This window comes from Ranitomeya imitator, chromosome 2 (assembly GCF_032444005.1).
Source record: "Ranitomeya imitator isolate aRanImi1 chromosome 2, aRanImi1.pri, whole genome shotgun sequence".
In the NCBI taxonomy this organism is placed as follows: Eukaryota; Metazoa; Chordata; class Amphibia; order Anura; family Dendrobatidae; genus Ranitomeya; species Ranitomeya imitator.
In genome coordinates, this window is record NC_091283.1 from 301,892,366 (window position 1) to 301,910,175 (window position 17,810).

General features: G+C 41.3%; 1 protein-coding gene across 1 annotated transcript in view; it reads left to right on the forward strand.

The window, feature by feature from the left end:
- Nucleotides 1–702: 702 nt before the first annotated feature.
- LOC138666452 (zinc finger protein 850-like) overlaps nt 703–17,810 on the forward strand; it is a 132,855-nt gene continuing 115,747 nt past the window's right edge. The window contains exons 1-7 of the mRNA XM_069754676.1: nt 703–777; nt 1,777–1,926; nt 2,056–2,229; nt 2,312–2,435; nt 2,520–2,617; nt 2,816–2,906; nt 6,953–8,141. Of these exons, the coding sequence (XP_069610777.1) occupies nt 1,855–1,926; nt 2,056–2,229; nt 2,312–2,435; nt 2,520–2,617; nt 2,816–2,906; nt 6,953–8,141 (1,748 nt within the window). The 5' untranslated portion in view covers nt 703–777; nt 1,777–1,854. The remainder of the gene's footprint in view (nt 778–1,776; nt 1,927–2,055; nt 2,230–2,311; nt 2,436–2,519; nt 2,618–2,815; nt 2,907–6,952; nt 8,142–17,810) is intronic.

Below are 17,810 nucleotides of genomic sequence, written 5' to 3' on the forward strand. Positions count from 1 at the left end.
CTCCAAAATATAGGGATAAGGGCTTTATCCGACCACTCCAGCTTAGATGCTAGGGTGAGGAAGTGGACAGCAAAATGGCTGACCAAGGACCAGCCCTGAGTCAATGCCAACAGTTGAAGCGCCGTATCATGGGCGACTTGAAGTCCTAAAAAGACCTGTTTCAGAGTGCTCAGGAACAGCGCAGCACTCTGCACAAGATCGCCACGCTCCCACAGCAGCGTAGCCCATTCCAACACCTTGTCTGACAGGAGAGACACAATAAATCCCACCTTTGCCCACTCAGTGGGGAAACCCTGACCACATACAACCATGACCACACTGGCGCTGAGCTCATAACATAGGTTTGATTCTACTGCATGGCTGTGTGTCCATGCAAACCTTTGATAGCTTTAGCACTCAAGGACCTTCCTAGTGGTCCAACAGGAACCAGCTCCATACACCTCGTACACACAGGCTCTGCTCCGTACACCTCATACACTCACTGCTCCGCTCCGTACACCTCGTACACACACAGCTCCGCTCCGTACACCTCGTACACACACGGCTCTGCTCCATCCACACTGTAAACCCCTCCTGACCCCACACAGAAACTTCCCCTCATCCAGCACCATGACAACCAGCACAGCAGAGTTCTGCATACACTGAAGCCCCTGATCATGTGACCCCTGACTCCTCCCCTCCTGTGACCTCATCACAGGTCCTGTGCACACAGAGCAGCCAGCCATATATGTTGTGTGCGGCTCTGCAGGTGGAGGGTCCACACCAGGACTGTAGCAGGTAAAGTCCCCAATATTCACAGGTGTCCCTTCTAATTGGGGGGAACGATCACCTCTAATAATCCTCGGACAGTTCTTACAAACGCAGAAAAGTGCCCCTTTATGGAGGTGACAGAAAGTCTGTTTAGTCCCTTTAGCTTCATAGTATCAGCTCTAATCCAATGGTGAGAGAGCGATTTACCCTGAAGAATCACAGATTGTGGGGTTGTTATAAAATGTTATATTTAGGGGGTTTGTGTTGTCTCCTTATAAGGCCGGGATCACACACAGCGAGATACGGCCGAGTCTCGCAGGTTAAAACCAAGCTCTGGCATCGGCACTCCAGAGTGTAGCGTGCGGCCGCATAGCAATACATGGAGCCGCACGCTCTGCTCCGGAGTGCCGGTGCCAGAGCTGGGGTTTAACCTGCGAGACTCGGCCGTATCTCGCTGTGTGTGACTCCGGCCTAAGAATCACAATGGTTTTGTTCCTTTTCCGCTGATAGATACAAAAGACCCAACTATGAAAGACGGGAACCAAAGAAACATGTATTATTTCCATAGTACGGGGCTCCATTATTGCCCCCACACAGTATTGTCGAGAAACCTTCATATAGACGGCCGGTGGTGATGGAGTCAATGACGGACTCTGGACTAATATATTTCTAGATCCATAGTAGAAGATGAAGATGTCGTCCTCATCATGAAGTAGTTATTTCTCCTGTCACGTGTAATGAATATCTCCTGCAGTATTGCTAATGCCGATTCCAGTGTCGTTAAATGATTGGAGAATTAGCGTTATGGAAGATGAGTCTATGAGGAACGTATTCAGCTGCCGACTCCGAGGGAGAAACTGCTTGTTGTCTGTGGCCTAAATATATAGGTTTTATTAGTAGATGTAAAGAAGAAAACTAAATACTGTAAAATAATAAACCTTCTCATATGTTTCCCTTATTATCTCCAGTAATTGTATTATTACACAGGATTTTTATGATGTTACATCGGCTCATCTTCTCATTCAGGTCTCTACAATATCGGATCCTCTCAGTGAAGATCTTCTATAGAGGAGAATTTTCCTGATTTACCCATCAAAGATTGATATGGACAGAGACAAGATGGCGGAGAGGATATTACACCTCACCCTAGAGATCCTCTTCCGGCTTACTGGAGAGGTAAGAGATTCTGATGACGTCACATTACATCATTCTTATCTATGGGAATAACAAATGGACAGAACTGGAGAGGTGAGGACTCTGGAAATGTCTGTAGTGAGATTCATTAATGTGTCTCTCCATAACCAGGATTACATAGTGGTGAAGAAGACCCCTAGTGAACGCTATCAGGACCCTGTGTCTGAGGGAAGACCCCTGAGCCCGATCATAAGGCCTCCACCTCACCCCCTGATACATGAGGACATCAGTGACCAGAAGATCCTAGAACTCACCTACAAGATGATTGAGCTGCTGACTGGAGAGGTGACACTGCTGGGAATGCTGGGACATTATACAATAATGCTATGAAGGGATTGGGGGATGACGGTATCATTGTATGTGTCAGGTTCCTATAAGCTGTCAGGATGTCGCTGTCTATTTCTCCATGGAGGAGTGGGAGTATTTAGAAGGACACAAAGATCTCTACAAGGACGTCAAGATGGAGGTTCCCCAGCCCCTCACATCACCAGGTAACAGAGAGGACTAAGTACACACGGCCTATAATTTATCTGTATGTAAAGAATGAATTCAGTCCCTGTATGTGTTTCCTCCAGATCTATCCAGTAAGAGGACAACACCAGAGAGATGTCCCCATCCTCTTCTTCCACAGGACTGTAAACAAGAAGATCCCAATGTTCCTCAGGATCATCAGGTAGATGGAGAGAAGGTGTCATGAGACCTCCCCTATGATGTGTAGACGGCTGTGAAGATCTTGTGCTTAGTCTTGTTTTATCCCCCAGTATTATATGTTTTATACTTGTGTAATGAGAACGGTGGAGATGGCAGGATTAGAGCTGATCATAGATGTGACTTCTCCATCTGTCTGTGACTTTTACAATATTTGTTTTAGGGTGAAGATCTGACCCATATTAATACTACAGAGACATATGTGAGGGGTGATGAGCGGTGTAAAGAGGAGATTCCCACATATGACTACCCAGGTGAGTAGTGACCACTAAATGCAGAGAAGTCACAGATTCTTATCAGTCACTGGCTGTAGCTGCTTTATCGGTGGTGTATCTCAATTGTGTCATCACCATTTTGTCTCTAGACCACATCATTCTCTACAAATCTAAAACTGTTCAAGTGACTTTGGGCATTAAAAGCCCTTTTCTATAGAATGTATAGCCTGGAGGATCCACCTTCCTCCTGGGATTAGAAGACGCTGACCGTTACCTGCCCAGATCTGTAAACTACAAAGCCAAATGACAGCGTACGTAGAATGTGCTGACAAGTTAGAAAATCCCTTGAAGAAAATATTATGCTGGGCCTGTACGAGAAATAGAGGGTAATGATGCTGTTGGCTTCCTAGATCCCTAATATCTTATTGGATGAATCTTCCTTCTCTCCCTTCTGTGCTGCTGATTATTCTCATATGGTCCCTACAAGACCAGGTCCAGTCTTTCTGGCCAAACTTCACTTTTATGATCGACAACATTAAATGTTCAGTGAAGCCAAGTGTGAAGTTCTGTACAATAACCACAGAGTTTCCCTTTATCCTGACTTTTCAATTTCTTTTAAAGCCGACTAACTTCAAGAAAGATTGTGATAAACTACATATAAAACATTACACCTGTGCCATGATATATCTCTAAGCTGTGCGTGGCTGATGGCTGTAATATACATTTATTCACACCTGCAGGAGATGTGTTGGCTCGAGCCCTGGTTTCATGGATTCACTCCACATCATTAATTCTATTATGTTTTCAATACTAAAGGATTCGCATTACTGCACAATCTCTCCTGAAATGGCGGGCTCTAATACTTTCTCTACTCTTCTGGTCAGGACTCATATTAGCTCCAATGGTCCACCATAAATAAGTGCAAGTCCGGCTTAGTGTTGTAGTTATCTTCTCATACATACAGTGGGGCAAAAAAGTATTTAGTCAGTCAGCAATAGTGCAAGTTCCACCACTTAAAAAGATGAGAGGCGTCTGTAATTTACATCATAGGTAGACCTCAACTATGGGAGACAAACTGAGAAAAAAAAATCCAGAAAATCACATCGTCTGTTTTTTTAACATTTTATTTGCATATTATGGTGGAAAATAAGTATTTGGTCAGAAACAAAATTTCATCTCAATACTTTGTAATATATCCTTTGTTGGCAATGACAGAGGTCAAACGTTTTCTGTAAGTCTTCACAAGGTTGCCACACACTGTTGTTGGTATGTTGGCCCATTCCTCCATGCAGATCTCCTCTAGAGCAGTGATGTTTTTTTGCTTTTCGCTTGGCAACACGGACTTTCAACTCCCTCCAAAGGTTTTCTATAGGGTTGAGATCTGGAGACTGGCTAGGCCACTCCAGGACCTTGAAATGCTTCTTACGAAGCCACTCCTTCGTTGCCCTGGCGGTGTGCTTTGGATCATTGTCATGTTGAAAGACCCAGCCACGTTTCATCTTCAATGCCCTTGCTGATGGAAGGAGGTTTGCACTCAAAATCTCACGATACATGGCCCCATTCATTCTTTCATGTACCCGGATCAGTCGTCCTGGCCCCTTTGCAGAGAAACAGCCCCAAAGCATGATGTTTCCACCACCATGCTTTACAGTAGGTATGGTGTTTGATGGATGCAACTCAGTATTCTTTTTCCTCCAAACACGACAAGTTGTGTTTCTACCAAACAGTTCCAGTTTGGTTTCATCAGACCATAGGACATTCTCCCAAAACTCCTCTGGATCATCCAAATGCTCTCTAGCAAACTTCAGACGGGCCCGGACATGTACTGGCTTAAGCAGTGGGACACGTCTGGCACTGCAGGATCTGAGTCCATGGTGGCGTAGTGTGTTACTTATGGTAGGCCTTGTTACATTGGTCCCAGCTCTCTGCAGTTCATTCACTAGGTCCCCCCGCGTGGTTCTGGGATTTTTGCTCACCGTTCTTGTGATCATTCTGACCCCACGGGGTGGGATTTTGCGTGGAGCCCCAGATCGAGGGAGATTATCAGTGGTCTTGTATGTCTTCCATTTTCTAATTATTGCTCCCACTGTTGATTTCTTCACTCCAAGCTGGTTGGCTATTGCAGATTCAGTCTTCCCAGCCTGGTGCAGGGCTACAATTTTGTTTCTGGTGTCCTTTGACAGCTCTTTGGTCTTCACCATAGTGGAGTTTGGAGTCAGACTGTTTGAGGGTGTGCACAGGTGTCTTTTTATACTGATAACAAGTTTAAACAGGTGCCATTACTACAGGTAATGAGTGGAGGAAAGAGGAGACTCTTAAAGAAGAAGTTACAGGTCTGTGAGAGCCAGAAATCTTGATTGTTTGTTTCTGACCAAATACTTATTTTCCACCATAATATGCAAATAAAATGTTAAAAAAACAGACAATGTGATTTTCTGGATTTTTTTTTCTCTGTTTGTCTCCCATAGTTGATGTCTACCTATGATGTAAATTACAGACGCCTCTCATCTTTTTAAGTGGTGGAACTTGCACTATTGCTGACTGACTAAATACTTTTTTGCCCCACTGTATGTTGTTGTTAGGGATGTATCATATTTTTTAATTCTATTTTTTTTTTTACATGTTCATCTGTATGATAGCTTAATTGTGGTGGGATCGGTCTGCCTCACATGAGTCTGTAACTCCGAATTAGTCTTTAAAAAAAAGGTCTCCTTTGATTTTTCCAAATGCTCAAAAGTAGTAGTATGTAGTTATGACACCTCAGCTCTGCGCTATTATAAATAGTTCTCCTTAAAAGTCTAATATTTATTCTTGAAACTCATGTGATAGAAAATATTGTCCTTTACGATAGCTTATCTTGCCCACAGCCACCGAGCCCCATATTCTTATTACTCCAGAGAGGTTTCACTAGTTACTCATTTTTTTACACTTAAAAATACTTTTCAGCTTGATTATTTCAGTAGATGCGTTATTGTCTATAGTCACAGTTTTGCCCATCACCCTTTAACTCCTATTCATGAATCTGGAATTACACACAGACCCCTAGGTAGGGCCACATTGATACTTGCTTTTCAGTAGTATGAGATGGCAAGAACAATAGTCAGGTAGTCTGCTCTCAAACAGGAGGATAGAGAAAATACAAAATCAGAAGACACAAGAGTAGTCAGCAAAAGTGTCTGGGTCACAACAGGAAACAAATACGAGTCAGGAGCTGAGCACAGAGGACTGAACCAAAGGAGAATAAGGCTGTATTTGGCAGCTTCCGGCAATAAGCTTCGAGCTTTAGTATGGTGTGGTGCTTTCCAGGTGGCTGAAGCAGGGAGCAGATTCCTTCAGCTTGACAGCCCACGCACCCATACTGCCAGAGTGGATGGTACCACAGGTTGCAGGCACCTTAATCTTAGTGGTTGGACACAGTCTGCGCCGCCCAAATTTTCTGGTTCCGATGTCTCCTCTATTACCAGTGCCACCCGCAGAATGAATAAGGGGGCGCCTGGTGACAGAAGCAGATGTCATAGAAGAAGATCCAAAAGGAGATGGGACATACCATTTGCAGATGCACTAATATGACAAAATGGCAGAAAACCAGAGCAGTAGAAATCCCCACATAAACCAATGTGGTTTGGGCACACTACAATGCTCAGAAGCCAAGAGTGAAATTTGTCTTTGGGAAAGCGGATTTTGCTGGATTGGTTTATGTAAGCCATGTCTCTTTTAAAGAGACTTTGAGCACTAATAATGTGGAAACCTCTCTTTTACCATTGACAGATTATGGACTTTAGTTCATACTTGTTTTTTGTAAGATGAGTAGAACTTTTTACTCAAATTATTTTCACCTACATAACATTGTTTGGTGTTTTTTTTATTCCCAATTTGGGAGGCAGAATGAACAAACAGTTTAACACTATGGTCTTCTGGTTTGTCCTATGGGGTTTTCAAATAGACTGTGGACTGTCATTGTCTTGGTGAATAATTCAATATTTTTACATAACTTGCCATTTTTACGGACAGATTAAATAGAAATATTCAACAATATAAAATTTGAGGTTATTTTATTCAAAAATATTAATTGTTTTTATTCTTAGCAGATGATTGTACTAGGAGATCAGAGGGACAGCTGACATCTTCAATTTTTAAATCAGATAATCTAAAGATCCCACAGGATACAATTGAAGTGAATGCTGTTACTCCAGATATACCATCTTCCATTCACAGTAAAGATCTGTCATCTGATCGTTCCAAACAGGACCCAGCTTCTGATTCATTACCGACTACTAAGAAAAATCAAAGTCGCAAAATAAGCATTAATAAACTAACTGCTCCTAAAGCAAAGAAGCCATTTTCAAGTTCAGAATATGGAAATAGTTTTCCCCTTGAAAAGTCTTTTCTTAAACATCCAAAAATTCACAGAGCAAACAGTTTTTCTTGTGCCAAGTGTGGGAAATGCTTTAACCAGAAATCAGATTTTGTTATACACCAGAGAACTCACACAGGAGAGAAGCCTTTTTCTTGTTCAGAATGTGGGAAATGTTTTAACCAGAAATCAGATTTGGTTAAGCACCAGAGAATTCACACAGGAGAGAAGCCTTTTTCATGTTCAGAATGCGGGAAATGTTTTACCCAGAAATGCAGTCTTGCTATACACCAGAGGACTCACACAGGGGAGAAGCCTTTTTCTTGTTCAGAATGTGGGAAATTTTTTAGTCATAAATCAGATGTGGTTAAGCACCAGAGAATTCACACAGGGGAGAGGCCTTTTTCATGTTCAGAATGTGTGAAATGTTTTAACAATAAATCAGATTTGGTTAAGCACCAGAGAATTCACACAGGGGAGAAGCCTTTTTCATGTTCAGAATGTGGGAAATGTTTTAACCAGAAATGCAGTCTTGTTATACACCAGAGAATTCACACAGGGGAGAAGCCTTTTTGTTGTTTAGAATGTGGGAAATGTATTAATCATAAATCAGATTTCGTTACACACCAAAGAGTTCACACAAGGGAGAAGCCTTTTTCTTGTTTAGAATGTGGAAAATGTTTTAATCATAAGTCAGATTTGGTTAAGCACCAGAGAATTCACACAGGGGTGAAGCCATTTTCATGTTCAGAATGTGGGAAATATTTTAAGCAGAAATCAGATTGTGTTAAGCACCAGAGAACCCACACAGGGAAGAAGCATTATTCATGTTCAGAATGTGGGAAATGTTTTAACCATAAATCAGATTTGGTTAAGCACCAGAGAATTCATACAGGGGAGAAGCCTTTTTCATGTTCTTAATGTAGGAAATGTTTTAAAGAGAAATCGTAGTTTCTTAAAGAGGTTGTGATCATGTGTGGCCTCGTTAAAATAAAAAAAATCATATTCACCTTCCATGCCGGTGCTGTTCCAGTGTTACCTGCACTCGCACTCTTGGAGCTCATATGAGGTTGTTACATCACACGAGCCTTGTGCCCAATCAGCCCCTGCTTCACTGTCCCCACCTTCGGACCAACAGGAAGCTAGGGCTGCGACTTCTCTTTGACTTCTTGTTGTTCGATTTGTCTAAAGGTGAGAAGAGTGAAGCCAGTGTTAATTGGACACAGGGCTCACATTACATAACAATCTTATATGAGTCCCCAAAACACAAGTGCTGATATCGCTGGAGCCGCACCAGTATGGGAGGTTTATAGAAATGTTTTTATGTTAACAGGACCAAACATGAGGAATAAGAAGTCAAAATCCCACACAGAGGAGAAGTCATTATCATACCCAGAGTGTGAAAAATGAATTACTGGAAAATCATAATTTGTTGACCATCAAAAATAACTCGGATGCGGAGAAACTATATTCGTTATTGACAAATTGTACAAAAATATATAATAGACAGTCGTATAATTGAATGAGAAAGGGAAATTACTTTAGAACTTGCTGTATTTCTTGGACTATAAGACACACTTTTTTTTAACCCTGCTGTTCTGTTTGCATTTGCTATACACTTGTACTGTTCCCGGGTCAATATGACCCGACCTATTAATTCTTGATTTTTAGCTACTTTAAGTGTTTTATTTAAATACTTTTTTCATTATTATACTGTATGTGAACATGGTTGATCATAAACAAATGAAAAATTTAAACTTACTTTTTTTTTTTCATAAAAAGGTTACACAGGCTTTTTACAATTATCTTTGATTGTTGGCATTCTGCACACAAATAACAAAGAAGCTTTACATTACTATTACTAAAACATGAAATTTAACTTTTTGAAAACAATATTTATAAATCAACAAATGAAAAATCATAAAAACTTCAACCTTTTTAGAAAGAAAAAAGAAAAACTGAACACGTTCATGCGTTTTTACACTGAACACAATAATAAGACATGTCCTTTACACAGATATTTTGAACATCCAGCACATGTCAGATTAGTCTTATTGTCACAGGAAGATGGACAGAAGCTACATCTCTTCCTTTGCTGGTAGCTGTGCTGCTGGTGGAGGCCGTGGATGTGGAGTCTCTTTCTTGAGCATACTGGGCACTTTTTACAATGGCTGTTGCTCCATCACTTCTGGGGTCACTTTTCTGCTCTCAATATATGGCCTAACCAGGGATTTGCCCAATTCCTCAAGAAATAATCTTCTTTTATGCAGCTTATTCCGGTTCCAATCGGGGTCTATTTCTCTCCATAAGACAAATGCATTGTATGCAGAAACGTCCAGTATGTTATAAAATAAAATCATTGGCCACCGATTGGTTTTGCGTTTGCATGTATATGTTGATATTGCTTGGTCTAAAGTATCAACTGCTCCCTTCGTGGCATTATAATCCAAAATAATGTCAGGCTTTCTGTCTTCTCTATCACTTACGGCATTGTCATGGTGCATTGTGCTCATTAGAATTACCTAAGTTTGGAAAAGAAAAGAATATTTATAAAGATATGTATTCACAGCATTAGTCAATAGACATTTTAGAAACATTTTTATCCAAGTTTTGAAAAAAAAAGAATACCTGTAAAGATGTGTATTCACAGCTCAGTGCTCTCTCTCTCACAGATTCCAGTGCCTCTTTCACAGGACTTAGCTTTCACACGTCAGTGGCTCTGGTACGTGAGGTGACAGTTTCCTCACGTACCGGAGACACTGACTCACGTTAAAATCAATGTGTCTCTGCACATGTCAGTGTGTTTTCACGGACTGTGTGTCCGTTTGGAAAACACGGAGACATGTCAGTGTTCGTGGGAGCGCACGTATTACCCGGACCCATTAAAGTCAATGGGTCCGTGTAAAACACGTACCGCACACGGATGTTGTCCGTGTGCAGTCCGTGTGCCATGCAGGAGACAGCGCTACTGTAAGCGCTGTCCCCTCCGCGTGTGGTGCTGAAGCCCCATTCATTTCTTCTCTCCAGCAGCGTTCGCTGGAAAGAAGGAATGAATAATTTTTTTTTTTTTATTTTTGTTTTTAAAATAAAGTTGCCGATAATCTGCCCCCTCCCACCCCCTGTGCGCGCGCCCGCTGGCATTAAAATACTTACCCAGCTCCCTCGGCGCTTACATCCTCTCAGCGTCGCTGCTTGTCCTGTATGAGCGGTCACGTGGTGCCGCACATTACAGTGATGAATATGCGGCTCCACCTCCCATAGGGGTGGAGCCGCAATTCATTACTGTAATAAGCGGCACCACGTGACCGCTCATTCAGGAAGAGCTGCGACGCTTAGAGGATGTAAGCGCCGAGGGAGCTGGGTAAGTATTTTAATGCCAGCGGGCGGGCGCACAGGGGGTGGGGGGGCAGATTACCGGCAACTTTATTTTAAAAACAAAAATAAATTTAAAAAAAAGATTATTCATTCCTTCTTTCCAGCGAACGCTGCTGGAGAGAAGAAATTAATGGGGCTTCAGCACCAGATGCAGGGGACAGCGCTCAACTGTAGCGCTGTCTCCTGCACGGTGCGTGTGGTACCCAGTCGGCACACGGATGCCGCACGTGTGCCACATGAGCACACGGACACGGATATTTCCGGTACCGATTTTTCCGGTACCAGAATTATCTGGACGTGTGAGACTGGCCTCAGGGTGTAAGTCAAATGACTGGTGTCCAATTTATAAGACAACAGTGTCTTCTCTCACAAACTGAAAATGCATTTGACTAAATAAATACTTGATTACTGATGACAGTGAAACCCCCAGCCTTTGAATGATAGACAACCAGTCTCCTCTCTCACAAACAGCAAATGGATAATACTAGATAATTACTTGTTTACTGATAAGAACAGTGAAACCACCACCATTTTGAGATGAAGTACACATAAAAAAACATACTTTTGCAGTCAGAAATAATCAGACAACTGTAGAACAGTATAAAATGCTATCGGGTCATATTGACCCGAAAAGTACAAGTGTAACAATCAGCGTGTAGCAAAAAGTAAACAAAAAAAAACAAAAAAAATATATAGAGCTCCACAAATGAGAAGTCATGATACCACTAGTTTCAAAACCTCATATAAAAAAATCTAAAATCTACAGGGTCTAAAAAATCATTTCGGGTCATATTGACCCGAACAGTACAGCAGGGTTAATTAGATCATTCTTTGTAAAAACATTACTGTGTAATTTTCTTAATAAGAGACATAAGTAAAATAAAGATATTTTTAATGTTACATGGTATCATTTATATGTTATTGTTATACATAAAATACGATAAAGTTGTCATCTTCCATTAATTAAATTTTTTTCAATCAAACTAACACAACCCTCCTCCCCCGATAACACTCCAGAGAAAACTGTATTCATATGTTTTTTTATGATGTGTATACATTAGAATATCTGCCATTCAGCTATAGTACAGGGTGGACCTTTTATATGGATACACCTAAATAAAATGGGAATGGTTGGTGATATCAACTTCCTGTTTGTGGCAAATTAGTATATAGGTGGGGGAAAACTTTTCAAGTTGGGTGGTGACCATGGCAGCCATTTTGAAGTCAGCAATTTTGGATCCAACTTTATTTTTTTCAATGGGAAGAGGGTCATGTGACACATCAAACTTATTGAGAATTTCACAAGAAAAGATAATTAAGTGCTTGGTTTTAACGTAACTTTATTCTTTCATAAGTTATTTACAAGTTTATGACCACTTATAAAATGTGTTCAAAGTGCTGCCCACTGTGTTGGATTGTCAATGCAACCCTCTTCTCCCACTCTTGACACACTGATAGCAACACCGCAGAAGAAATTCTAGCACAGGCTTCCAGTATCCGTTGTTTCATATACAGCACATCTCATAAAAAACGCAAAAAAAAAACAGAAAACACACTGATATGCCACCCCCCACCATAAAGGTGATAAAGGGATCCTAACCCTAACCCTAAAGGGATCCTAACCCTAACCCTAAAGGCATCCTAACCCTAACCCTAAAGGGATCCTAACCCTATCCCTAACCCTACCCCTAACCCTAAAGGGATCCTAGCCCTACCCCTAACCCTAAAGGGATCCTAACCCTACCCCTAACCCTAAAGGGATCCTAACCCTACCCCTAACCCTAATCCCTTTAGGGTTAGGATCCCTTTAGGGTTAGGATCCCTTTAGGGTTAGGGTTAGGATCCCTTTAGGGTTAGGGTTATGATCCCTAACCCTAACTATTTCTGTTTATAGGGGTTTTTTTACTTTATTTTGATGATTGACAGCTGGCACACATTTCTCAGTATGCATTTAAAAAACGCAAACGCATGAAAAAACGCATGTAAACGCGTCAAAACGCTGCGGTTTATTCACCACATGCAAAAACGCATGCGTCAAAAAAATGCAGCGTTTGCAAGCGTTTACATGCGTTTTTTCACCACGCGTTTGTTTTTTTAAAACGCATGCGTTTTGAAACGCAAGTGTGAAACCAGCCTTACAACAATATTACAACAAACTACGGGCCTTTCATCTCAAGGAAAAGAAACTGCACAGATTGCGCCTTAATTCAGGACTCTGTACAAACAGATACAAAACAAAGCCAAAACCTGACAACTCGGAAAACCACTTCATTCCATACACAAAAGCATCTAACTGTGTCATTAATCTCTCAGATTATAAACCCAACAAAGTGGAACTGGCCGTGCTTTCCAGAGGACTCTCATTTTGTCCTACTAAGGCCCTGGATAAAACTGAACTCTGTAGTGATATGGAACATTTTTTCAGGAGACTGCGCCTGAGGGAATATTTCAATGATACAGAAGATTCAGAACCCACCTGGACTGAAGGAAAAGAGATCCAAACAACAAAGAAGAGGTCAGACTGGACACCTCCACCTGGACGCAACCCTCATTTGGATAAATATATAGACTCCTTCAGACATTTGATAAAATCCACCATCATAGATACTAACAGGAGACAAGCATCCAACATCAGTGCCCAGGACAGAAAGGCCATACAGTCTCTGAAAACCAACAAACAAATCATCATCAAACCTGCTGACATGGGAGGTGCAATAGTCATGATGAACACATCAGACTATATGAAGGAAGCAAACAGACAACTTATGGACACACGCTACTACAAAAAATTGGGAGTCGGATCCTACACAGGACTATTACAAGGAACTAAACAAGTTGGTATCTTGTCTGCCCGATGAATTCATAAGAGCCAATGACCTGATACCAGAAAGTCTAAGAACAGGGACATTCTACATACTTCCCAAAATCCACAAATCTGGAAATCCAGGAAGACCAATTATTCCATGCGTGGGCACCCTTACTGAGCAGATATCTGGATGGGTAGAAGGTATTCTTAAACCCCTGGTAAAGGATACACCCAGCTTCATTCAGGACACAACTGACCTATTGAATAAACTATCAGCAATACCTTCTACCTTCTACCTTCTACCAGAAGGAACCATCCTGGCCACCATGGATGTGGAATCTTTGTACTCCAATATCCCACACCAGGATAGAATAAATGCCTGCAAATTCTTCCTGGAAAACACATGATGCACATTCTGTGGTGAAACTTATAAAATTCATCCTCATCCACAATTACTTTGAATTTGACAAGAAGATCTATCTACAGGAGACTGGCACAGCAATGGGAAGCAAAATGGCCCCACAGTATGCAAAACTATTCATGGCCAAGCTTGAAAGCGACTTTTTGTCCTCATGTCCCATCAGGCCTCTGGGGTACTACCGCTACATTGATGACATTTTAATCATCTGGATGGAGTCTGAGCCACAGCTAAAGACGTTCCATGAACAGTTTAATCAATTTCATTCTACCATCAACTTGACACTCAACTACTCCTGCACTGAAATTAACTTTTTGGACACCAACATCAAGCTGCAGAACAATGAAATAGAGACATTCCTGTATCAGAAGCCAATCGACCGTCCAACATACCTTAAATGGGACAGTTTCCATCCAAAACACATAAAAAACTCTATTGTTTACAGCCAAGCCATCAGATACAATTGTATATGTTCCAACCCAATGGATAGGGATGAACACCTTGGTCACCTCAGAAAGACCTTTTTGAATCAGGGCTACCATCCAAGAACAACTGAAAACCAGATTACAAGATCCACCAGAATATCAAGGAATCACCTGCTACATTACAAAGCTAAAGAAGAAAATAACCGGGTACCTCTAGTAGTTACCTACAATCCAAATCTGGAGGTGCTAAGGGGAGCTGCACGGAAATTACAATGTTTACTACAAAAAGATGCCCGCTTACAATCCATTTTTCCAGACCCCCCACTACTGTGTTTTAGGCAGCCCCCAAATCTAAGAAGCATCATTGTCAAGAGCTCCCAGTGCTCTCCAACAGCTGCAGGTACCTTTCCTTGCAATCAGAAAAAATGTAAAACCTGTCCATTTATAATGACAACGGACAAGACAAAGATCCCCAATTCACATCAGGACTACAAGATACCAGGTACTTTCAGCTGCATCACTTCTAATGTGGTGTACCTAATTATTTGTACAAAATGTCCAACTGGGGGTCTGCATGTGGGGGAGACAGGGCAAAAACTGAGGACAAGGATGAATTCTCACCGCCATACAATAAGAGAAAAAAGAATGGATATACCTGTGGCAATACATTTTTGTCTCCGAAATCATAACATAATGGACATGAAATTACTTGTATTAAAAGGTAACTTCAAATCTCAGAGAAACAGAATAGTCTGGGAATATAAACTGATGACGACCTTTGACAGCTCACTGCAGGAATGAATGTGTCGCACGGATTTATGTCTTTTTACATCAACTAAGGAACTTGCCCTAAGACTATGAGGGGTCATCACAACAGAACCCGACCCCAATCAGAGGACAATAAAGCAATCCTTATCTAAGAACTGGCCTAATATTTATGGACATAACTGTTTATCACTCATGGTAATTCTGCTTCATGTCACCTGTCTTATCCATGGTTTTTCCTTTTTTTTTCTGTGCTATGTTGTGCATAAATATGTGATTGTTCAGAATTTCTCTATTAGTCTTTGCCTGATGAAGAGACCTGTGTAGTCTCGAAAGCTTGCAATTTGTTACCATCTTTTCAGTTAGCCATTAAAAGGTATCAACCACTGAGGACTCTCAATTCTAAATATTTCACCCATACCTTCCTCATTTGTTTTGTTGTGCATTTCCTGTTTTGGAGACATATTGTTTTAAGTTACCAGTCTTGACGCTTTGATGTCTTCCTTGGTCTACCAGTATGTTTGCCTCTAACAACCTTCCCATGTTGTTTGCATTTGGTCCAGATTTTAGACACAGCTGACTGTAAACAGCCAACATCTTTTGCAACATTGCGTGATGATTTACCCTCTTTTAAGAGTTTGATAATCCTTTCCTTTGTTTCAATTGACGTCTCTCGTGTTGGAGCCATGATTCATGTCAGTCCACTTGGTGCAAGAGCTCTCCAAGGTTTGATCACTCCTTTTTAGATGCAGACTAACGAGCAGATCTAATTAGATGCAGGTGTTATTTTTGGGTATGAAAATTTGTAGGGTGATTCCATAAGTTTTTTTCCTCAGAATTCAGTGATTCCATAATTTTCCCCTATGTTTGGTTAAAAAAGTAACCATTACTAACACATTTTTTGTTCTTGATTTCTTTTGGTGTTTCTTAAAGCCAGAAAGTTGCATTTGAAATGATTTTAGTTTTTTGCCATGTCTGTGTTCTGCTTTTTTTCTACAAAATTAAACAACTGAATGAACATCCTCCAAGGCCGATGATTACATCATTTTTGCTAGGGGTTGTACTAATGTGCCACAAACAGGAAGTTGATATCACCAACTATTTCCAATTTATTTAGGTGTATCCATACAAATGGCCCACCCTGCAATTAGTTTCCATGTGTACTGGCCCTAGTTATATCATTTAACCTGGAATGATCATACAACAAGTGTTCCTGAAGTCATAAATTGCCATATGTTATCCCTCAGGAGTACTCCAGATGGCAGGCCTGGACATTCAACCTGGGTCCCTGATGTTGTCAAATTTCATGATTGTTTTCTCTTTCTATATATATAGTAACATAGTAACATAGTTAGTAAGGCCGAAAAAAGACATTTGTCCATCCAGTTCAGCCTATATTCCATCATAATAAATCCCCAGATCTACGTCCTTCTACAGCAGGGGTGTCAAACTGCAGTCCTCAAGGGCTGCAACCAGGTCATGTTTTCAGGATTTCCTTGTACTGCACAAGTGATAATTTAATCACCTACACACATAATGATTGCAGCACCTTGTGCAATGCTAAGGAAATCTTGAAAACACGCATGGTTTGCGGCCCTCGAGGAATGCAGTTTGACACCCCTGTTCTACAGAACCTAATAATTGTATGATACAATATTGTTCTGGTCCAGGAAGACATCCAGGCCTCTCTTGAACCCCTCGACTGAGTTCGCCATCACCACCTCCTCAGGCAAGCAATTCCAGATTCTCACTGCCCTAACAGTAAAGAATCCTCTTCTATGTTGGTGGAAAAACCTTCTCTCCTCCAGACGCAAAGAATGCCCCCTTGTGCCCGTCACCTTCCTTGGTATAAACAGATCCTCAGCGAGATATTTGTGTTGTCCCCTTATATACTTATGCATGGTTATTAGATCGCCCCTCAGTCGTCTTTTTTCTAGACTAAATAATCCTAATTTCGCTAATCTATCTGGGTATTGTAGATCTCCCATCCCCTTTATTAATTTTGTTGCCCTCCTTTGTACTTTCTGTAGTTCCATTATATCCTTCCTGAGCACCGGTGCCCAAAACTGGACACAGTACTCCATGTGTGGTCTAACTAGGGATTTGTACAGAGGCAGTATAATGCTCTCATCATGTGTATCCAGACCTCTTTTAATGCACCCCATGATCCTGTTTGCCTTGGCAGCTGCTGCCTGGCACTGGCTGCTCCAGGTAAGTTTATCATTAACTAGGATCCCCAAGTCCTTCTCCCTGTCAGATTTACCCAGTGGTTTCCCGTTCAGTGTGTAATGGTGATATTGATTCCTTCTTCCCATGTGTATATCCTTACATTTATCATTGTTAAACCTCATTTCAGCCCAAGTTTCCAACTTATCCAGATCCATATGCAGCAGAATACTATCTTCTCTTGTATTAACTGCTTTACATAGTTTTGTATCATCTGCAAATATCGATATTTTACTGTGTAAACCTTCTACCAGATCATTAATGAATATGTTGAAGAGAACAGGTCCCAATACCGACCCCTGCGGTACCCCACTGGTCACAGCGACCCAGTTAGAGACTATACCATTTATAACCACCCTCTGCTTCCTATCACTAAGCCAGTTACTAACCCATTTACACACATTTTCCCCCAGACCAAGCATTCTCATTTTGTGTACCAACCTCTTGTGCGGCACGGTATCAAACGCTTTGGAAAAATCGAGATATACCACGTCCAATGACTCACCGTGGTCCAGCCTATAGCTTACCTCTACATAAAAACTGATTAGATTGGTTTGACAGGAGCGATTTCTCA